General features: G+C 38.5%; 1 protein-coding gene across 2 annotated transcripts in view; it reads left to right on the plus strand.

Moving 5' to 3' along the window:
- The window catches only part of Lca5 (lebercilin LCA5), a 73,249-nt gene that overhangs the window by 23,139 nt on the left and 26,509 nt on the right, over positions 1 to 23,601 (plus strand). For both annotated transcript variants that reach the window (XM_045160043.1, XM_004660475.2), the window contains exon 3: positions 5,734 to 6,263. In XM_045160043.1, the coding sequence (XP_045015978.1) occupies positions 5,734 to 6,263 (530 nt within the window). The remainder of the gene's footprint in view (positions 1 to 5,733; positions 6,264 to 23,601) is intronic.

Consider the following 23,601-nt stretch of genomic DNA (forward strand, 5'->3'; position numbering starts at 1 on the left):
ACCAGATCTCTGTAGAAGCATAAGCCAAGGCAGTGAGTAATGATAACTAGCAGCCATTAATATCTGCAGCACAGTTACCGTGGCAGCACAGCATATTGAGCCTTTACATTACATGGCGAGGAACGGTTCTAAACAGCAGGCAAAGCCTGAATCCTATGTTAATACACTATATTGACAATTTTTGCAGATACTAACCATTGAAAGGATTTAAGAAATGATGTAATTTGCATTTAATTTTTTAAATTTGAAAATTAATATTTATACATTAAAAACTATAAAGTCTATAAATCTCTTTGAAAGAAATCCTGTTGTGGACTCCTAGCCTAGCTTCTCAGGAATGTGCATATAGGTAATATTACAGTGTATTTTCTTTGTTTTCTTTTTCCCTCTCCAAGCATGATCTTTGTTTCACTTTTTCTCCATATCTGGCTTGGTGAAAGCTGCTACTTACAGTTCTGCTGGAAGGAGCATGGTCAACTTCTGTTGCATAGCTACAAATATCTCTTAAGGTTGGACCTAGAAAGTTTTGTTGTTCCCAAGAATAATTTACATATCTAGGGTATTATCAGCAAGACATACTTTTAAGTTTTCCTTCCTTCTCCAGAAGCCATCCAATTAAAGAGTGAGAACTCTGTAGTCTTACCTTATTTGAGCAGGTAACTGAGACAGAATTGTGTACAGCTCCAGCATCAACCAGAACATTTCAGTTATCTGGCTGATAATCCACTTGCACAGCTTTTGAATTAAAATGTGTAGCAACTTGTCTTCCTTAGACCAATCAACAGGACCGAACTGAGTTAATTGCTCTTGGCTTAAATTGCCATCACTAGTGGGAAAAAACCTGTGATTAAAGCACCATTTTTTTTTCTTTGTTTGTGTGTGCATGTTTGTAATGTAGGGTGGTGGTGGTCCTGGGCTATGTGTGTGGGGGGTGGCATATGCATGTGTATGTGCTCTTGCAGTGCTCCTACGCTCACCTGTGAAGCTGAAGTGGAGCTTGGTGTCCCACTCCATTGCTCTATCCCTGGTCTTGTTTCTGTGCCAGAGTTTCTTTTTACTGGTTCTGGAGGAGCTTGTAGGGCCTCAGTGCTTCCCAGGTCTCTCTGCTTCCTTGCAGGACTGGTGTGCAGATGTTTTACATGGGGTTTGGAGACTTGAACACTGGGAATCTTAGACCGCCTCAGTCCTTTATGCTTATGTAGAAAGTGCACTTACCTGCCCTGCCAGCTCTTCAGCCCTCTTCTCCCCTTGAGATGTTATCAGTGAAGCCTAGGGTCGTCTAGGCCTCCCTGTGTAGCCAAGAATGCCCATTAGTTCCTGATCCTCCTGCCTGCAGGCTTGTGTTACCTACCATGCTACCCCCAAACTAACACTATAGACACTTGAATTTGCATTTTTGATACATATTCTTCTTCATTTAAATGTTCAGTATATTTATTTTGAATTCTATTATAATTTACACACGAAATATAACTTAATAATAATTTGATTGTACCCTTTAATGTATTCCATATTTATTGTTTTGTTTATTTTATTAGCAATATGAACCTGTCTTGATTTTTTTTCTTTTTTTTTTTTGGTTGATATATAGATTTTTTTTTTTTACTACATTTTAAAAACAAGTCACACTTGTATTTTTAACATCAGAAGGTAAAATAAAAAGACTATTTTACTCAATTTTTGGTTGGGCCTAATGAAGAGGAGTTAAAAAGTGACATATACAGTTGCCAGTTCTCTCTCTTTTTCTATTCATTCTACATTTCATCTTGATGAATGAATGAATGAAGTAATAGATAGGAAATAAGTATTTGGATTAATAGTCCATTTTTAAGAACACTGAATATACTAGAAAGCAAATTTTCAGATTTTTAAGGATGTCCTAAAGTTTATAAAAACCATTTTACATCTGACTGAATAATTGAAATATTGGATTTGTGAAGAATTTTTTATTCTGATTCTTATATGTAGGTTTTAACTTCTCTAATTAAAGAAGTTGCTATTTGCACAAAATCTTGTTTTCTGAGCATCTTACTTTATACATAATAATCAAAGGTAGGGGCTGGAGAGATGGCTTAGAGGTTAAGTGCTTGCCTGTGAAGCCTAAGGACCACGGTTCAAGGCTTGATTCCCCAGGACCCACGTTAGCCAGATGCACAAGGGGGTGCACGCATCTGGAATTCGTCTGCAGTGGCTGGAAGCCCTGGCGCACCCATTCTCTCTTTCTCTCTCTCTGCCTCTTTCTCTGTCTGTCACTCTCAAACAAATAAATAAAAATAAACCAAAAAAAATTAAAAAAAAATAAGCAAAGGTAAATTAGCAGATGTGAGGACATGATTTAATCCCTAGCATGACAAAAAATAGATTTTGAACAGTTGCCATTTATCTTTATCCATGATCATTTTAATGTGTAAAGTTCTGTCATCCAGGAGCTAATTACATACTGTAAAACTTAAAACTCTTCTAGCTCAGTTATTGGGAATGAACAAAAGTTGAACTAATGGTTACTCCAGGTTCAAAACTAAATTCTAAAGCAGTGTGGTCCAGTGGAAATACAGTGCAACTTACTCATCATTTTGTATTCCCAAGTGTTGAGAAAAGAAATAGGTGAAATTTTACTTAACCCATTTATCCAGAATTTTGTCATTTCTACATATGGGAACTATAATATTGATTGTGGAGTAGTTTGGCTGCGTGTTGATAGCATAGTTTCAGAAGGCAGCTGAGCTTTCCCATCTCCGTTCCCTTCTCCATTTCCTGTCATGCATTCAGGTAGCTGTCGAGCTGAATTTCCAAATCAGTTCATATTCAAAACAGCTTTGTAAAGTTGTCCATTTTTTATATAAAACTTTATAGTGTTAAATTGTAAAAGTTACCTGTTCTGGTTTCTTGTTTACATAATGATCAAGTATCCATAGTTGCTGAGAAGGGACAGGGAGGGGTGTGGAGAAAGAGGGAAGGGAAGAGGAAGAAGAGAGAGGAGGGGAAAGGAAGGGATGGGAGGGCTGAGAATTCTCCTCAGTCTTTCTTCATTTTCCTTTTGCCCTGTAATGCATTTCCTCCTTGGAAATAGTTGCAGTTACCTGGGAAGTTGTTTTCTTTTAGCTCTGACAGACATTAGACACCTCCTCTTTTAAAGAGCTGGTATATGTATATATTGAGTCTTGAACTTTTTTTTTCCATCTTTTTTTTGTTTTTGTTTCCTTTTTATTGACAGCTTTCATATTTATAGAAAATAAACCATGATAATTTCCTCTCCTCCCCTCCTTTCCCCTTCACAGATCTATACTCCATCATATCCCCTCCCTCTCTCCATTAGTCTCTCTTATTTTGATGTCATCATCTTTTCTTCCTGTTATAAGAGTCTTGTGAATATAGTGCTAGGCACTGTGAGGTCATGGATACTGAGGCCAATTTCTTTCAGGTTGATTGCATTGTAAGCAGTCCTTCCCTTCCTTTGGCTCTTACATTCTTTTCTCCATTTCTTCTGCAATGGACCCTGAGTCTTGGAAGGTGTGATAGAAATGTTTTAGTGCTCTATCACTTCTTCTCAGCACTATGGTGCCTTTTGGGATATACCAATAGTTTACTACCATTTGAAAAGGGAAGCTTCTCTAACCAAATGTCAGAGTAGCATTAATATATGGGTAGGAATATTAAATGAAGTGCTTACAGAGCATTTTGATGAGCAAAGTATATGCATTTAGCCAGACAAGATCAGGCATTACTCTCCTAATTCTCATGAGCCCCCCTTACCATAGGCTTTTGATTAGGTTTTCAGTACCAGGCATGTATTTCCTCCAATAGAATGGGTCTCCAGTCCAATTGGAGAGCAGTTGTTTTCCCCCATATCAGACATGCCACTATTACACCCATTGGCTTGTTTGGCCTGGCTGCCCAAACTTGAGGCTTGCAGTGTCTGCTACTTTTACCACTAATGGTTTCTGTCTCCCATAAGGCTGCATACAGTGTAGCTTTTTCCAGCTTTCTGTCAGCTGGAGAAGGTTTTCAGCTCAGCCCCAGTTTGATTTCTCAGTGACCTTGCAGCCCAGGCATGCAGAGTCTTCAGCATTCGGGTGTTACCATCTATTCCTGGTGGGAAACCATGAGCCTTGGCAATAGCCTGTAATAACTTGGGGGCATAAAGAAGCTCCTTGGCCAACAACTCACTGGAAGGTATCCCATCCCTGGTACTGAAATTTTTCTAGGCTATGGCTTCTAGCTATGTCATTATCCAAAAAAGTAGGTTAACATGTGGCTTATTCACAATATCCTGGATTTTGATTACCCCTCCCCCTACATTTCTTTTTACTCAATCTCTTCCCCTAACCTTGCTTAGGCCATTCCACATGCAGTAATCTGTCCATCTACCTACATATGTACAGTTCCATCCCCTTAAGTCCAACACTCCACTCCCTCTCTTATAGCCCTTTCCTAGCTTACTGCCCTCTGCTACCGATTTTTATTGCAACTCATACACAGGTCTGAACATTTTTAGCTAGGATCCACTTAAGAGAGAAAACATGTAACATTTGGCTTTCTGGACCTGGGTTACCTCACTTAGTATAATCCTTTCCAGTTCATCCATTTCCTTGCAAATTTCATAATTTCATTTTTCTTTACTGCTGAACAGAACTCCATTGTGTAAATGTATACATCTTTATTATCCATTCTTCTGTTGAAAGACATCTATTGAGCCTTGAACTTTTAATAAAACTGAAAACATTCCAAACTTTTGTAACTTAATACATATGCTTTAAGGATTTCATATATTTATTTATTGGGATATGGTTTCTTATTTTTCAATTTTGTCAGATGATTTTTATTTGAGTATCCCATAAAAGAAACCCCCTGAGAGCCAGGCATGGTGGTGACCCCTACAGTCTGAGCACTCGGGAAGTGGGGGCAGTTGTATCAGAAGGTCAAGGTCATCCTTGGGTACCTATTGAATTTGAAGGCAGCCTGAACTCCATGAGACCCTATGTCACAAAATAGTCTCCAAGAAACATATCTGTGTTTCTTTTATCCATTTTTAGTCTCTGGGAAATGGGATGAAAATTCTTCCTAGAGTCAGAGACTGCTGGGTAAAAGTCTGTTGAACATTCCTGCTTCATGTGAATAAAAACACCAGTTTATGTAAGTGATGCTGTCTTATTTCTAGGGGCGGGAAATGAATTGGAAAGGCTTAATTAAACTGCCAAGGAGTTAGTGGTCAATTTGGGGCCCAAATCCTTATTGTATAAATGCTGTCCTACTGTTTTCCCCAAAATAAAATAAAGAGTCATAATTAGTTTAGAGGAAATAAGTATTTTTACACTGCAAATAATCCAAACTGTGTTGTGTTGGCACAAGTGATTTGTATAGCACAGTGTTCTGTCCAGTGTTTGTCTTGTGGATGGCACCTTTGAACTCTTATTTGCAGTCTTACCCATAAAGTTAAAACTAGCTAGAGCCTGATACTGCCATCTTATAGTAGAATAATTCCATATAAACCACTGGATATAATTTTTGATGAATCCAAATAATCTGAACTTTTTTTTTCTTAGAAGATCTCAGGCCTTTTTAAATAGAAACATACCAAGACCTCTAAAAAAATCTCTGGTCTTTAAATATTATAAAATCATGTTTTTAGGAACAAAGACTGAAGAATACTATGGATTCACCTGTTTTGCTGAGTAGTTGACAACCATCTTTGGGGGTCACTTTGACTTAATATTATTACTATTTCTCTTGCAGCCCCTAGGAAGCAAAGCCCTAAGGGTGCACAAACCAAGAAGGGAGTCCAGGTGGGATTTCGCTCCCAAAGTCTCAACAGAGAGCCCCTTCGGAAAGATCCCGACCTTGTTACAAAGCGGGTTCTTTCTGCCAGACGGCTCAAAATCACCGAGCTGCAGAACGAGGTATCTGAACTCCAGGTCAGGTTAACAGAGCTACTCAAGGAAAACAAGGCTTTGAAAAGGCTTCAGTACAGACAGGAGAAAGCCCTGAATAAGTTTGAAGATGCAGAAAGTGAAATCTCGCAACTTATTCTTCGTCATAACAATGAGATTACAGCACTCAAAGAACGCCTAAGGAAATCTCAAGAGAAAGAACGGGCGACGGAGAAAAGGGTGAAAGATACCGAAGGGGAACTATGTAAGACAAAATTTTCCTTACAGAAGCTGAAAAAGATCTCAGAAGCTAGACACTTGCCAGAAAGAGACGATTTGGCCAAGAAGCTCGTTTCAGCAGAGTTAAAGTTAGATGACACTGAGAGAAGAATTAAGGTAAAGCCTTCTTTGTGAGCTGTCTGGGGTTTGCCTAGCACTGGGGGCATCATCAAGGGGCTCTGGTTAGACAGCCTGCTGCAAGTTGGCATTTGCTTAGAGGAAAGCTGTTTTTAGTATTGCTTTTCCCACTAACAAATCAGAGATGACTTAAGGTTGTATATTTACTTATTAAAGAGAGGATGAGTGCAACAGGGCTTCTTGCCTTGGCAAATGAACTCCAGATGCATGCATCACTTTGTACATCTGGCTTTCAAACCAGTGTCCTACTTTGGCCTCTTGAGTGCTGGGTTTAAAGGCATATACCACCATGCCCAGCTACAATTTTTTTAGAAGATTATTTCTCATGTTTTGTTCTTGAATTTCAAAGCTTCTATTATAGAAATTAATTTCATGGGGCTAGAAACATGGCTTAATGGTTAAAGGTACTGGCTCCATAAACATGCCAACTGGAGTTCATATCCCTAGCAGCTGCCTAAAGCCAGACTCAGAAGTGGCACATAACTTCTGTAATTCCACTACACTTAAAACAACGGCATTAGGATGATCCTGAAAACACAGGGCATCTAGTGTGGCCTTTCCAATGCCACAAAGATAGGAACTATCTCAAAAAAAAGTAGGATTGCCCCTAAATTTCACACATGTGATGTGGCACCTATATGCCTGTACACACACAAAGGAAATAGTTTTACAAAGGCATGTACATGTTTTATGCACATGAAATGATTTGGTTTTAGAAGATATTTTTTTATTTTTTAAATTTTTTTGTTCATTTTTTATTTATTTAATTGAGAGCGACAGACACAGAGAGAAAGACAGATAGAGGGAGAGAGAGAGAATGGGCGCGCCAGGGCTTCCAGCCTCTGCAAACGAACTCCAGACGCGTGCGCCCCCTTGTGCATCTGGCTAACGTGGGACCTGGGGAACCGAGCCTCGAACCGGGGTCCTTAGGCTTCACAGGCAAGCGCTCAACCGCTAGGCCATCTCCCCAGCCCAGAAGATATTTTTTTAATATCATGGGTTTACAAGATCTTTGCTTCACAATTAGATAGATTTAAATTGAAATTATATTGAATCGATATTTAATATGAAATTATGTACCTACTTCTGTTAAATGAGTAATCTCATGTTTGCTGTCACTCCACCCTGGCACTCTTCTGAATGGTGTAGCATCTGCAGCCACCTAGGGTGATTGCGCTCTCATCTTTAGCCTACTCTTTCCCTTCTCATCATTATGTACAGCTATATTTTTCATAATATTACTAGTCAGTCCAGAATTTAAACTTGTACTCTTGAGCTTGACCTTTGCTATGAAACTTAGCTTTTATTTTTGTGCATCATTTTATTTTCACATTATTCTAGCATTAAATTATCTGTTTGTTGCAGTCAGGTTTGCATTGCTGGTAGAAATCACCCAACCAGGAGCAGCTTGTGGGAAACAAAGAAGTTTATTTTGGCTTATAGGCTTGAGGGGGAAGCTCCATGATGGCAGAGAAAATGATGACATGAGCAGAGGTTGGACATCACTTCCTGGTCAACATCAGGTGGACAATAGCAACAGGAGAGTGTGCCAAACACTGCCAAGGGGGAACTGGCTATAACACCCATAAGCCTGCCTCCAACAATATGCTGCTTCCAGGAGGTGTTAATCCTCAAATCTCCATCAGCTGGGTACCAAGTATTTTGAACACTTGAGTTTATGGGGGACACCTGAATCAAACCACCACACTGAAAAATCTAAGTAATTGAAGATAGTCAGCGCCAGTAATTGGTTGTGTGAAAAGGCTAGGCTATGGTGTGGTGTTTTGTCCAATCACTACAAGCTGAAAGTGCTGCCTGTCACTTGACATTGCAGTGGCTTCCTAGTAGTGCTTTCTGCAAGTCCTGGGCTTTTTCCTCAGAGTGGCTGTCTGTATGGTGCTGGATTTGGGTGGGAGTTTTATTTATTTATTTTTTAATATTTTAGGTTATATTTTATTTTATTTTTATTTTTTTATTTATAAGCAGAGAGAGAGAGAGGAGACAGACAGGGAGAGAGAATGTGCATGCCAGGCCCTGTAGTCACTGCAAATGAACTCCAGATGCATGGGCCACTTTGTATATCTGGTTTTTGTGGATACTGGGGCATCAAACCTAGGTTCTTAGGCTTTGCAGGCAAATGCCTTAACTGCTAAGCCATCTCTACAGCCCAATATTTTTACTTTACAGCTTAAGCTGAAACTTGGGGAAGGCAACTTTATATGTTTATGAAGCATTTCACTCCACAATTCTTTTAAAAAAATTTTTTTTGGTTTAATTTTTATTTATTTATTTGAGAGTGACAGAGGCAGGTAGATAGAGAATGGGCACGCCAGGGCCTCCAGCCACTGCAAATGAACTCCAGGTGCATGTGCCACCTGTGCACCTGCCTTATATGGGTCCCAGGGAATACCTCGAACCTGGAGTTCTTAGGCTTCACAGGCAAGCGCCTACCCACTAAGCCATCTCTCCAGCCCCAGTCCACAATTCTTATTACTGTCTTCAGTTGCATTCTTTAGGGTAGAGGAGGAGACATTCTTCCAGTATATCTTGAACTGGCTGTGCTTCGACAATCTGTCCCTCTGAACATGGACCTGCAGGCTAGGTGCAGCTTGATTTTCCTGTTTGATTTGAGCAGTAACCAAGAACTAGTTAGCCTAGGAATGGATACTTGGTAAGAGACATAGATAGCCAGTGGCTTTCTCACAGACGTTCTTCTTCACATAATCAGTCTGCCAGTGGTATGGCTTTCTCTAATCCCAGGTCATATCACAGGGATGGAGAACTTTTAAGTGCTGAACAAATGGCAGCCAACTGAACCAGACTACCTATTTAATTCTTAGAATGACTTGATACTTTATTTGGGCTTTTACTTCAACAAATTTGTTCATTTATGTTTCTCATAAATGGTATTTTATTTATTTGAATTTTTACTTAAAATGTATTAAGTGATATATAAAGCATAAAAATTATACATATTAATGGTATACCATGTTATCTTTTGATACATGTATATATGGCATAATGGTTTAAATTAGGCTTAGTGTATCTCCTCAAACCTTCATTATTCACAGTTTATCAAATAGAATCCTATGAAAGTAGTCATCTCATTTTTTTAAAAAGTTTTTATTTTTATTGATTTATTAGAGACAGTGAGGGAGAGAAAGAGAATGGGTGTGCCAGAGCCTCTAGCCACTGTAGACAAATTCCAGATGCATGTGCCACCATGTGCACCTGGCTTACATGGGACCTGGAAAATTGAACCTTTGTCTTTAGACTTTGTAGGCTAGTGCTTTAACTGCTAAGCCATCTCTCCAGACCTCATTTATATATATTTATTTTAATATTAGTTCCTGTACCCATTAATTCAATACTTAATACTTAAATAAAACTAATTTTAAAAGCATAAAGACATTTTTTAACCAAATAATGTAGTAGTTTTCACACTTTTGCTCCCATGACCCGTTTATATCCATAAAAATTAACAACCTCTTCCAAACAAAAGCTTTTATTTGTTGTTTTTTTCTATTGATGTTTACCACATTAGAAATTAAAATTTAGAACATTTAAAAATATTTCTACTTCATTTAAATAATAAACAACTTTTTACATAGTATTTTATGATTTTTTTAATACCAAATGTTTTTTCCAAACCAAAAACAAGTCAATAAAAATGGCTTACACACTATTTGTGAGTTTCTTTGGTATCTGGCTTAGCAGAGGCCAACTAGCTCCTGCCCTGAATTCAGTCTCCTGTAGTATACTGTTATGGTTGGTAAATACTTGGAAATTCCAGCTGCATATAGATGTTCACAGTGTTTAGAAAATGGATGCATATTGTAACAGTCTTTTTAGATAAGTGGTTGTTCTTTGATATCATACTGAAACTTAAGTAATATTTCTTAACAGTACAGAATGAAAAAGCCAAACTGATGAATTTTTTGAATTCAGTCACATTAAAATCCATAAGCCCTTCTCTTCCTTTGAAAGGATGTTTTGCACAGGCATGGTTTTTTAATGTAAATGCTGAAATCTTTCATTAGATTGTATCATGCATAATGCAGCCTTTGGAAAGCCTTACTGTAGCCTTATTTTATCTAAGGCAGTTGTGACCTTAGAGGTCTGTGGGCCACATATCATGGTCTTTCAGAATGCTGAGTTCACATCTCAGTTCCTGTTCAGCAGCTTCATCAGGGATTCCTTTAATGCATAGCTTCTTTGAGTGACTACTCAAGCATCCATTTCTTACTGTACCTGGACTGGCCTCAAATAGAGGTTCAAGGTAAAGATACCAATTCTTTACTATCCCCACCTAAGAAACACTTTGGGGTTGGCTTTCTGATCAAGGATGCATAAATTAGGTTAATACCCAGCTGTGAGCAACAGAATACTCTGAAAGTAAATACCATGAATAATAATTATCATGGGAATCCTTGATTTTAATGGAAAATTATCTCTCAAGCCCTGTGTAAAGATTAAAAATTGTAATTACATATAAATGATTTTTAAAAAGAACTGTAGTAAACTGTAGGATATACATTGAGAACATGAAAAAAAAAAAAAAAACCCCTCAAACTCTTGTTTTGAAACATCCAGTTGGCCCAGAATAGATTACCTTGACAGGAAAACAATGAAACTGTTACATCTCTCTTTTCTCTCTTTAGCAATTTGTAAAGATTTAGTAAGTAGTTTGTATGTCATAGAGCTCAAAATTATGTAGCTATGAAAGAAAGCTTGGATTGACGTTTTCATGAGACTATTCCTCAGTTTCCCTTTACTAGACTCTACAGCTACCCTCAAGTAGGTATGTTTCTTATTGGTGAAATGCTACTGCTTCTCCTGTAAACATTTTCGGAAGCAAGAATGGACTCAACGTCATGTTCCTTGTTAAGTCCTCTTCTCTTTCTTACCCCACCTTACTCCAGAGTGAGGTTGTTCTTTCCTCCTGTAGAAACCCTCTCAGTAGCTGGTTCTTTGCCTCACCTGCCCACCCTGATAAGGACAGGATAATGGGGGTTGAGCCAACAGATGAGCTTTGTCTTGTCTCTGTCATTTGTCAGTTTCAGTAGCTTCCACTGAGGCTTTGCAGGAGCCTTTTACTTCTGTAGTCTGATGGGTGCAGGAAAGTGTTCAGCCTTTTGACCTTGACTTGATATTGTCTTTCTACAGATCATGCTTTAGAATTGCACAGTGAACTTAGCAAAAAGTAATAGCAAAAAAACAAAAAACAAACAAAAAAAACCCCTCAGGATATATTAAGTAAATTTACAATGTGGAGTGTGTGTGTGTGTGTGTGTGTGTGTGTGTGTGTGTGTGTGTGTTAGGGGGTCTGCATTCATGGTGTAATAGGGGTGTTATGAGCTCAGTGAAGTCCCTTAACCCCAAACCCTAGGTTCATTTCTAATTTTAATCAAAGAATTAAATTTTTAAAAAACAACTGAGAAGGGTAATTATTAAATTACTATATTTATTGAGGGGAATACAGAGCCAAAGCAAGGTACTCACATGGTTAGAGATCCCAACTGGAGGGCCTGGAAAAAACTGTAGGGAGAAAAGAAAGTTCAAGGAGCTTCTGCCATGTGAGGAGCTGGAGGGGGTTAAAAACCCATGTGGAAAGTAAGGGCGAGGGTTCAACCCATCTGGCAGTAGGCCCAGTTGGGCCTGAGGGAAAAACTCACAGCTGGAAGTTCCCAAGTGGTCAGAGAGCCTGTCCTCCCCTTGCAAAGGTATTTTATAACCTATAGTGGGGGCCTGTCTTCCAGCTCACGTGAACCAGGGGGCAGCTGGTTGGTAAGGGCTAGAGGCTATCTCAGGAAGAGGCTATCCCTGACACTAAGTTCTAGGGGTTGAACTGGACCAACAACAAGGTTTAAATCCTATGAAAGACCTCCCTCCCAGGAGGGGTCCTGGTTGGTTGTGAAAAACAGGTCTAGGGAACTAGGAAAAAGAGAAGTCAGACCATCTTTGATTTCTAGCAAGTGCAAACTTTCCTGCCTTTTTCTTTTTTTTTTTCGAGGTAGGGTCTTACTCTAGCCCAGGCTGACCTGGAATTCACTATGTAGTCTCAGGCTGGCCTCGAACTCATGGCGATCCTCCTACCTCTGCCTCCCGAGTGCTGGGATTAAAGGCGTGCGCCACCATGCCCGGCTCCTGCCTTTTTCTTACTTCCAGGGGTTCAGTCATCCTAACTGCTCGCCCCTCTCATTGGCTGTCCTTATGCCCCTTAGAGCAGACCTGTGCTGCATGAGAAAAAAATATTTTGTTATAAGTACGCTTGCAGCAGAGATAGGCAGTCTTAATGCTCCTTCACAAGTGATTGGAGGCTCTTCTACATGAGCTCAGGCTTCGGGTTCCAGAAAATTATAACTCCCAGGATTGAAGAGGGAAGTGTGATGTCCAGCTCTACTATGCCTATAAAAGGCTACTTCAGCCGGGCGTGGTGGCGCACGCCTTTAATCCCAGCACTAGGGAGGCAGAGGTAGGAGGATCGCCGTGAGTTCAAGGCCACCCTGACGCTACAGAGTGAATTCCAGGTCAGCCTGGACCAGAGTGAGACCCTACCATGAAAAACAAACAAAAAAAAAAGGCTACTTCATGCCTTAGCTGAGGCTCTGTGGGGAGTTTGTGTCTGCGAAGGTAAGCCCATATAGAGGTTATAGTTGAGGAAGTGTGATATCAAACTCTACCAAATTATTTAACATATTTTAGAAAATATTACTAACTTAGAATTATCCTTTTTTAAAAAACCTTTTAGTATTGCTAAATTGGTACATGGCGATATACTATAGCAGTTGTATCTGCTGTATTCTTCTATTTATGTATTATATATTGTGCATCTATATTCAATACTATGTACTACATAATATGCTATTTATGGTGTATCTGTATATGCTACATATACTGTATACATTTATGTTCTATAACTGTTATCTACTAGGTCATGTTTATGTAATAAGTTTACACTGTGTATAGTATACAGTAAATACAGTAAGGCGTTAATATTTCTTAATGGAGAAATGTGGCCTGGTTGAAAATGTTAGAAAGCTTTATAGTCTGTTGACTCAAAAGACACAGGTCTCACCCCAAAGGGGATAAGAGATAGATTATTCTGCAGCCAAATATGAGTGACTTGGCCCAGGAACACAGATTTAGGTTACCCCAACTCTGTGTTCCAATATGTTAACAATTTCATGAAGGTTTTATGGTTACAGAACAAAACGAAGTCATAAAATTAAGGCACTTTTCAAATACACTGGCTGATCATTAATTAGGCAGGCAGGTTACAGCAGACAGGGAAATTTCCACCATAGGCCCCAGATGCTTCCTGATGACATTCTTAACCCTCAGGTTTGTGTAAGCTGGTGGTCTGTTCTTGTGTTCCAAAAAGGATTACACCTGATCAACTGATAGTTGATGTTAGTTCAGACACAGAGGTAGGCAGTAAATGCCTGTTAAGGGGCTAAAGGTAGCCCAAGGTAATTTGGCTTTGATCTTGCAACATTCTATGTCTCAGTGATCACAGGAGCTTTATCAGCCCATTCAGCCTTGCTGGAAGGAGGTACAGTAGACGTAGTGCTTTTCTGGGACCTTTAGTTCACAGTTCCTCCTCTGGGCCAAGCATGTTCATGCACAGACCAAATAGTCTATTTAATCTGTCTCACATAGCTAGGAAGACTCATTCCTAGTATCATGTTTTGATGAGGCAGAGTAGCAGTCAGGAAAATCATCTTCAGGAGAGAGGAGTTGCTGCTAAAGCGGTTAAGGAAGAAACACTTGGATCATGTCAAATCTGTTAGCCATCATGATCCACGCTCATTTTTTTTTGTCTTGTTTGCCCTCTGTGTTTTATATAACATGTATATGTGACATATAATGGGAATGTTATGTTTAATGGTAAATATAATCAAGAATAAGTCTGAGATAACAAACTTAAAGCAGCAGATGAAGGAAGTTAAGACATTTTTAACCAATTAGACATTATATGTTTAAAATTAGATTGACCATATATTCTCCCTGTGTTTACAGTTATTTCTATTTTGTGAAATACTTTATTTGATTAGAAGCTTATAATGCTTAAAATAGTTTATTATTGTTTAATTCTGGCTTTTCTTTTGGTCAGATTGTTTTTATATCTATGAACTTTTGTGAAGTGGCTAGCTCTAATTCTAGGAGAAATTAGTTTTTAACATACAAATTATTGTAACTATTATTTTTAGATAATAACTTGATCTGTAGCATTAATTTGTTTTTGTTTTTTGAGGTAGGCTGTCACTCTGGCTCAGGCTGACCTAGAATTCACTATGTGTTCTCAGGGTGGCCTTGAACTCATGGTGTTTCTCCTACCTCTGCCTCCCCAGTGCTGGGATTAAAGGCCTGCATTATCATGTCTGGCTTTGATCTGTGTTATTATCTTAGTATGGTACTAGGTCCCCATGTGGGGAAGTAAATGGACAATCAAATTACAGAGGAAATCAGATAACAATACAATACATTACACTTGTCCTTTTTTTAAAATTTTGGACCAGATATTTTATTGACTGGACTAGAAAATGAATACTTAGATATGTTACAAATTAAGATTTGTATAGATTTTGTTGACATAACTGTCATTTATTATTTTAAAGCCAGAAAAGGAAAATGGGACTCTAATAGGAGTCACTATTAATCTCAGTTAACTGCATTATAGGACACCTTAAATATTGACAAGAAATACCAGCTATCAAGTTACAAAACACAATTAATATTGTTATTATTAGAGATTGATGTCTTCTGTATAATTTGGATACAATAAATTGGATACTCTAAGAGTAAATGAAATTAAAATTATATTAAGGTTATCAGAGTTTGAATACATCATAGGGTCTCTGACAGCATTTAATTAATTTTCTCTTAACATGTGTAAACATAAAAATATAATTGGCTAGACCCCAACAATATATATTTGGAATATATGTATATATGTGTGTGTAATATAGACAGACTTTTTTTATTCAAAGAATTTGTATTTAAATATAGTTTTTCCACAGAATGGGGTTCTTTTAGAAAATAAAAGTAATCTTTGTTAATTTAAAGTTAGAAGCTTCTTTTGCATCCAAATTATAATGAATAATGAGAGAAACTTTAATCCCTTTTTTGGTTCAAGTAAGGTAGCAGTCTGGATAATCAAACATTCATAACAAAAACATGATTAGGGCATGGTGGCACATGCCTTTAATCCCAGCACTAGGGAGGCAGAAGTAGGAGGATCACTGTGAGTTCGAGGCCACCTTGAGACTACATAGTGAATTCCAGGTTAGCCTGGGCTAGAGCAAGACCCTACCTCAAAAAAAAAAAAAAAATTAACTAAAGAACATATCATCTTCATTTGTAGCTGTCCAATAAGAGAGGAGCTCAGCCAACCTGAGCTTTCCGGTAGTGGACTTCTGCTGGGGTGTGACACCAAAACAGGGAGCAGGTGACTTACGAGATAAGGGCTAAGGGCGCAGTAGCTAAAGTGTGACACCAGAATAGTGACCATGTGATAAGGGGGCAGGAATCAATGACCTGGGGCACTATTAGGCAAGGAGAGGATAATGACCTTGTGGCTTCTTGAAGAATGTGGACAATCTACTTCCTTATGCCTCTGTCACCATTCTGCTGACCTTGGTGACTCCATCTTGGGAGCCTATCCTGACCTAACATTAGTAAAACTATAGTAATACCTTAGAAATCTATTGTTAAAAACAGAATTAGGCATTTTGTAAATATTACTATAAACAAAATCTTTTCAACAAAATTTGAATTTTGGATTATAAAAATTTAACAACTGTTATTTCTTTAAACATCCTATTCAGGAGCTTAATAACTTTTGATCTAGACATTTTACCTAACTTTTTCAATATAGAAATATATATTATTTCTTTTATAGCTCTAAGACCAGTTCTCTGGGTAGGAGGGAGTGGCTTGCTCTTTTTCTGTATTACCATGAGGGAAAAATGTTATTAAAGGCAATCAAAGCAAGATAAGTTGTTTTCAATCAACCTTTTTTTAAAAAATTTATTTATTTGCATGCATTGAGGGGGAGGGGAGAGAAGGAACGAGGAGAGGAGAGGAGACAGAATGTCTCCAGCCAATGTATACAAACTCCAAATATTTGAGTCACTTTGTGCACCTGGCTATAATTGGGCACTTGGAAATTGAACTTGGGTCATTAGGCATTGCAGGCAAACAGTTTAACCACTGAGTCATTTCTTCAGCTGTAAAGCATTTTTTATGGCTAGTCTATAGAACTCTGTAAGCAAATATATTATTTACTCAAGTATGTTAAGTAAGGAAGAAGAAAGCAAAGATAAAAAGTTGTTATCTCAATTTCTGGAATTAAGGTCTAGAGGAAACATTTTTCTCTTCAATTCCCCAAGTGGGAGCAGTTGTACTAAGGGAGAGGCTTGGGTCCTGAGAGCTAACTAAGCAGTAAGGACTTTTTTGTATATGAATTAAGGCAAAGGCTTATCAAATAAAATCTTGATTGATTGTGCAATTATATGTAACTTTTTGTTTAAAAATTTAATTATATTATTTTTAAAAGGACTTTGGGCCAGCTGTGACAGCACACACCTTTAATCCCAGCACTTGGGAGGAAGAGGTAGGAGGGTTCCTGAGACTATGTAGTGAATTCCAGGTTAGCCTGGACTAGAGTGAGATCTTGCCTTGGGAAAAAAAAATACTAATTTGGATTAATTTAACAGTCTGTCTATATGATGATTTACTTATAAGTCAATTTGATATTATATAAGCATAAAAATATAAACATTGAGACAACACATCAAGAGAGAGACTAAATAAAAACAAAAGATTTTGTGGCTTTTATTTAGATCTATTGTTAGTTTCTATTTCAGAATATTATCAGTCTGGCCATGTTTTCATCTTTAATTTTAAACCTACACTTTAAAAAGATACAACTTAATAAAGACAAAGCAGAAATTTTGGATCTTAAAAACAGCACCTTTAAAATGACTTTTCTTTTTTTTTTCTTTTTTTAAGATAGGGTCTCACTCTAGCCTATTCTGCCTGGAAGTCACTCTGTATTCTCAGGGTGGCCTCAAATTCACAGTGATCCTCTTACCTCTGCCTCCTGAGTGCTGGGATTAAAGGTGGCTGTCACCATGCTCAACTTTAAAATGACTTCTTTAACATTGATTAAGAAAAAAAAAATTGTTAGGGCTAGGGAGATGGCTAAGCGGTTAAGGCACTTGCCTGCAAAGCCAAAAGACCCAAGTTCAATTCCCCAGAACCCACATAAGCCAGAATCACAAAGGGATGCATGTGTCTGGAGTTTATTTGTAGTGGCTAAAGGCCCTGGCATGCCCATTCTCTCTCTTTCTCCTCCCGCTTCCTTGCTCACTCTCAACTAAATAAAAATAGAAAAAAAATTTAAAAATTTTAAAACCTTAAAACACTGTTTTGGCGGCTGGAGGGATGGCTTAGTGGTTAAGGCGCTAGCCTGCAAAACTAAAGGACCCAGGTTCTATTCCCCAGGACCCACATAAGCCAGATGCACAAGATGGTGCATGCTTCTGGAGTTTAGTGCAGTGGCTTAAGGTCCTAGTGTGCCCATGTTTTCTCTTTCTGCCTCTCTTTCTCTTTTTGCTTCTTTCTCTCTCAAATATAAATAAAAATAAAATATTTTTTTTTTAAATTTTATTTATTTATTTGAGAGCGACAGACACAGAGAGAAAGACAGATAGAGGGAGAGAGAGAATGGGCGCGCCAGGGCTTCCAGCCTCTGCAAATGAACTCCAGACACGTGCGCCCCCTTGTGCATCTGGCTAACGTGGGACCTGGGGAACCGAGCCTCGAACCGGGGTCCTTAGGCTTCACAGGCAAGCGCTTAACCGCTAAGCCATCTCTCCAGCCCCCAAAAATAAAATATTTTTTAAAACCTGTTTTTAAGGAGGAGAATACAGACAGGCAATAGTTTTTACATCTTAGTGTCACAACTATAAGTTAAAATTCAGTTTTAAAGCCAGGTGGGGTGGCACATGTCTTTAATCCCAGCACTCAGGAGGTAGAGGTAGGAGGAGCACCATGAGTTTGAGGCCAGCCTGACATAGTAAATTCCAGGTCAGCCTGAGGTAGAGTGAGACCCTACCTCGAAACCACCCCCCCAAAAAAATTCAGTTTTAAAAATTAAGATATTAGTTTAAGACTTACCAACATGGCCATCATCATTACACACAAATAGGTCTACTCAGATTCTGAATGGGTTATTGTCTAGGATTGCATATTCTATAATTGCTACTGGGAAAAAGAAATTTAAAAAGTCCAGATGAGCACATAAAATGAAAGATTTTATATTTGGTACTTGTATATCAATCCTGAAAAAGAAATCCATTGTAGTAAATCTAAATTAAGGACTTTAGTGTATACTATTTAGAGGTATTTTGATGTCTTATTTCCTGTGACCATTGAAAACAATGAAATATAATTGTAAAACTTGTTTTTTTGCAGGAAATTATCAAAATCTTTGCTTTCAATATTAACTTCTGTATCTGAAAGAAGCTCTCATCTTGATTCCAATGAATATTATATTACCCAATAAGTAGTACTTAAAGTTTTATAAACATTTAATAAATTTAAAGATAATGTTTTACAGGTTTTAAGAAGCTAAAAGAACTTAAGTTTAAGAACACATACTTATAAGGCCTTTTACTAGATTATCAAAGCAATCACATTTACACATATTCACACTTCTAAGTTGGTATACCAAAAAATATATTAAAAGCAGAAGTAAAAATAATGAAAAATTGAAGTGGCCACAAATTATATATAATCTGGAACTTTGTGTTGTCACTTTTTAGACATAACACACAAAAAATAAAAGATTGTGGACAAACATGACACAAACACAAATTCTAAGTGCACCCCAAAAAAGTAAAATTAAGTGGAAAATTTATATCCTGTCTCTTTGAGATGTAAGATTTAGTAACACAGAATATCAAAGGTGAGGGTTATTGTGTAGATCTACAGCAGATAATTATTCCCATTTGTTTTTGAGAGCTAGAAAGTAAAGAAGGAGAAGCTTTTTTTTAACAGATGGAAATATCTTATTCTTGTATTATTATTTATTTTTGTCTTAAAAACTAGGGAAACTACTTTAAAATATCACTTAGCAGGAATGTAGACTTAAATGACAGATGAGGCTCATAAGGAGAAAGGCTAGCTGTAAGTTTGTTATGGTTAGGATCCCCAGGGAAGACCACATGCACATCAAGTAGTAGGAAAGGAATCTTTATTAGCTGGCCTGTGACTACATCCAGGACTGGGGAGCCTGAATACAGTACCAGGCTGTACTTCAAGGCTCCTTTTATAGGAGAAATCCATAAGATTACACATCTTAGTTTTATAATTCAGAAGTTCAGTAATAATAATCTTATGAAACCAAGAGTATATTTCAGTTGATTTTAGAAAGAACAAACTTTTCCAGAATCTCCCCTCCATGAATTTTCCCTCTCCTGCAATTGCAAGCAAACAGCAGTTAATACAGAAGCTAAGGATTGCATTTAGCAGTAGTGAGAAAAACATTTTGTCTGTGTTGACCCATTGTGTTAAAGCAAGCCAAGCATCAAGTTCAAGTTGAGGTGAGACCATTTCCTAAGGTACCAGCTAAGCTGAACTTCTTTATGTTAAATTCACAATATGGAGTCACTTATGTCCTTCTCCAGTTTAGGACCTGGTCACATTCCCCACTTGTTCTATGGACATGAGACAAATTGTTGACCCATCTTCAGTGGGTAGAGGATTAAGTGAATAGTTATTTTTCCCTTAGTTATGTTTCTTAATTTAGGGAGAATGGAGTGTGGCCTTCCAAACATTATCTCATAAGGAGTGAAAACTTTTGGATACAGGGTGCATCTGGTTCTAAAGAGAGCAAAGAGGAGGTTGGCCTAACTTTTACCTGTTTCTGTAACTCATTTAGTGAGAGTTTCTTTTAATGTCCTATTCATTCTTTCCATTTGACCTGAACTCTGTGGTCTATAAGCACAATGTAATTTCCAGTTGTTATTTAGTGGCTTGGCCAAATTTTGAGAGACTTTGGCTATGAAGGCTGGGCTGTTGGTGGACCCCAAAGTAAGGGGCAAGCCAGATCTAGGAACTGATTCTTGAAGAAACTTCCTAGCTACTATAAAAGCACTTTCTGTTGAACTAGGAAAAGCCTCCACCCATGCAGAAAACATGCCTACAAAAACTAGAAGGCATTTTTACCTGATAGTAGGTCTGACTTCAGTAAAGTCCAATTTCCCATGTTCTCCAGGTGTAGCACCTTTACCTGGGCACAAGACAGAGACCAGTACACGGGTGTCCTTCAGGATCTGGTCCAGTCAGGGGATGTAATACCTGGGTGTGAGGAGCTCAGTCATCCTTGTGACTCCCAGATGTGTAGTGTGGTGAGGCTGGGTCACTACTTTGTTAGCCTCAGTCAGTGGGATGTCTGTTAGGTCTGGTATAGTAGACTGGATTGAATCAGTCATGTAGAGGTTGTCCTGGATTGTCATCAGCAGCAGGCTGTCTGGGTTAAGGGCTGAAGTTCTGTAAAACCTTATGCAGGGCTGGTTCCAAAGCAGGGCCTGGTAATGAATCACTTGGGTATTTGTCATCCAGCATTCAGGCATGCCTTTCAGAAGGGTGTCAGCTGAGTGGGGAGTAGTGAGGAGAAGACCCTGTCCCAGGGTTAACTTGTCAGCCTCTTTTACCAGTATTGCTGTTGCAGCTACAGCTCTCAGGCAGGTTGGCCAGACTTTTAGATATATAAGCTATCAGCCATTTACAAGGTCCCAATGTTTGAGCAAGGACCCCCCCCCCTTTTTTTTTCTACATACCAATGAGTGAGCTTGGTGTCATTCTGGACACGTGGGACGGCCAGCACAGGTGCAGACACAAGGACCTCCTTCAGGGTCTTAAAGACCTCTTGTTCAGACAGTCCATTTGAGAGATTCTGTCCCTCTGATACTGTCATATAGGGGCTTTGCTATTTCTGCAAATACCAAGATCCATAAGTGGCAGTAACCCATTGCCCTCAGGAATTCATGTACCTGTTTCTTGGTTTTGAGGGAGGGAATCTGTGGGATGGCTGAGACAAAGTACGTTTCCCTCCTTCTAGATTGTACCTCAGGTAGGTCACTGGGGTGTGAACAAAGTTGAGCTTTCTTAGCAGACATTCAATACCCCAGGGCTTGAAACATTTCTGGAAGCCCCTCAATGGTTTTCTTGCATTCCTCCTCTGTCTCAGAGGTGACAAGCAAGCAGAACTCCAAGAGGTCTGCTCTCAGGACTGAGTAGGTGAGCTTTTAAACTCTTGGTGTAGTCTAGTCTAAAGCAGCTGGCCTATATACCCTTCCTTAGGATCAGTTCATTTAAATGAAAAAAAGGGGTTGACTTATGGGTGCCAGGATTGTTTTCCTCTTACTGAGGGATCGAGTGGTCAGTTTTCTTTTCTCTGTTTGGGCATTCATTTTTTTCAGTGCCCTTTTTGCTTGCAATGGGCACATTGATCCATTTCTAACTTTGCTCCCTGAGAAGGGTCTTAGATTTTTGTCACTTATGCTTTTCTTCTATAGTATCCCTATTATTACATACTTTTTGAACAATTACTAATAATTGAGACCTGTTCATGCCTTCAAATCCTATTTTTTGTAATTTGCTTCTAATAACTGGGACCGACTGCATGACAAAGGCAATATTTATGGTTTGCTGGTTTTCTGGATGTCTGGGTCTATGGGAGTAAAGACCCAATAAGCCTCCCTAAGACACTCCAGGAACCCAGCGGGTGATTCTTGAGGCTCTTGAGTCACCTCGCTTACCTTAGACAAATTTGTCGGCTTTGTAGCAGCTGCTTTTATTCCAAGTGGTAGGAAAGGAGTCTCTATCAGCCAGACAGTAACTACATCCAGGATTTGGGAGCTTGAATACAGTATCAGGCTATAGTCAGGACTCCTTTTATAGGAGAAATCCATAAGAATGCACATCTTAGCTTTGCAGTTCAGAAGTTCAGTAATAATAATCTTACAAAACCAAGAGTTTATTTCAGCTTATTTTAGAGAAAACAGAAACTTTTCCAGAATCTCCTCTCCATGAATTTTACCTATCCTGCAATTGCAAGCAAGCAACAGTTAACGTAGAAGCTAAGGATTGAATTTAGCAATAGTGAGAAAAATATTTTGTCTTGTGTTGACCCATTGTGTTAGAGCAAGCCAAGCATCAAGTTCAAGTGGAGGTGAGACCATATTCCAAGGTACCGGCTGAGCTGAATTTCTTTATGTTAAGTTCACAATATGGAGTCACTTATGTCCTTCTCCAGTTTAGGTCCTTGTCACTAGTTCATTTAAGTGAAAGACTGGTAGGACAGCATTTAGGAAGAGTCTCCTTGTCTGATGCATCAGTTTCACAGAGTAGATAAGATAGGAGCAATGAGAAAGGCAGGGAAAATTTAGGAGAGAAGCAGCCATTTGTTTTGTTTGTTTGTTTAGGATACAGATTGTACTGCTTTTAGTAATTTCCTCAATTGTCTTTGGCTGCTCTTTTAGGGGACAAAGAGTGGGTTAAGACATCTGGGGGATCAGCCCTTATGTGATATCCCCCAGAAAAGCTGTGTACTGTTCCTTCTGACCCAGGAACGGAGTATAGATATCTAGGGGATTCTTATCTTAGGTTAAAGCAAAGAAACCAAGATCATTCAATCCAAGAATATAGTTGAGGATAAGCAGTAGTTATCCAGACTTGCCTACCATGTTTTAATTGGATCTTTTATGAGTGAGCCCCAAAATGTCAACAGTAAGGGGACTTAGACACAACTCCACATTGTCAAAGCTTGAGTTCCCCTAGACTTTTAGGGACTTCAACTTGGGTTGTATCTAGTACTCATAGAACTTTATAAAGAATCAGTTTGTATAGTATGTACAGTGTGGTACGGTGTGATGTGTGAGATGTATACATGTGTGCACATAAGCCATGTTAGGTGTCCTCTGTCACTTTTCTGTTCTCTGAATGCAGAACTTGTTATATTCACAAGCCCCATTGATTTCTGTGGTCCCCGGTCCCCACAGAATGGGATTATAGGCATGTGTGACTACATCCAGCTGTCAATGTGAGTGCTGGGGAATCGAATTCAGATAGTCTCAGGCCCTCATTCTTGTGTAAGCATTCTTACCCATAGGACTATCTCCCCTTTTCTCCTAGTCTTGTTTTATGGGTACTATATGGGGTTGTCTTGCTATAAAATAATAAAAGTTTAAAAATATATAGCATTTTAGTTTATAAACCAAAAATTGTATTGCTGCTTTAAGGA

The sequence above is a fragment of the Jaculus jaculus genome, chromosome 10 (genome assembly GCF_020740685.1).
Source record: "Jaculus jaculus isolate mJacJac1 chromosome 10, mJacJac1.mat.Y.cur, whole genome shotgun sequence".
Lineage (NCBI taxonomy): Eukaryota > Metazoa > Chordata > Mammalia > Rodentia > Dipodidae > Jaculus > Jaculus jaculus.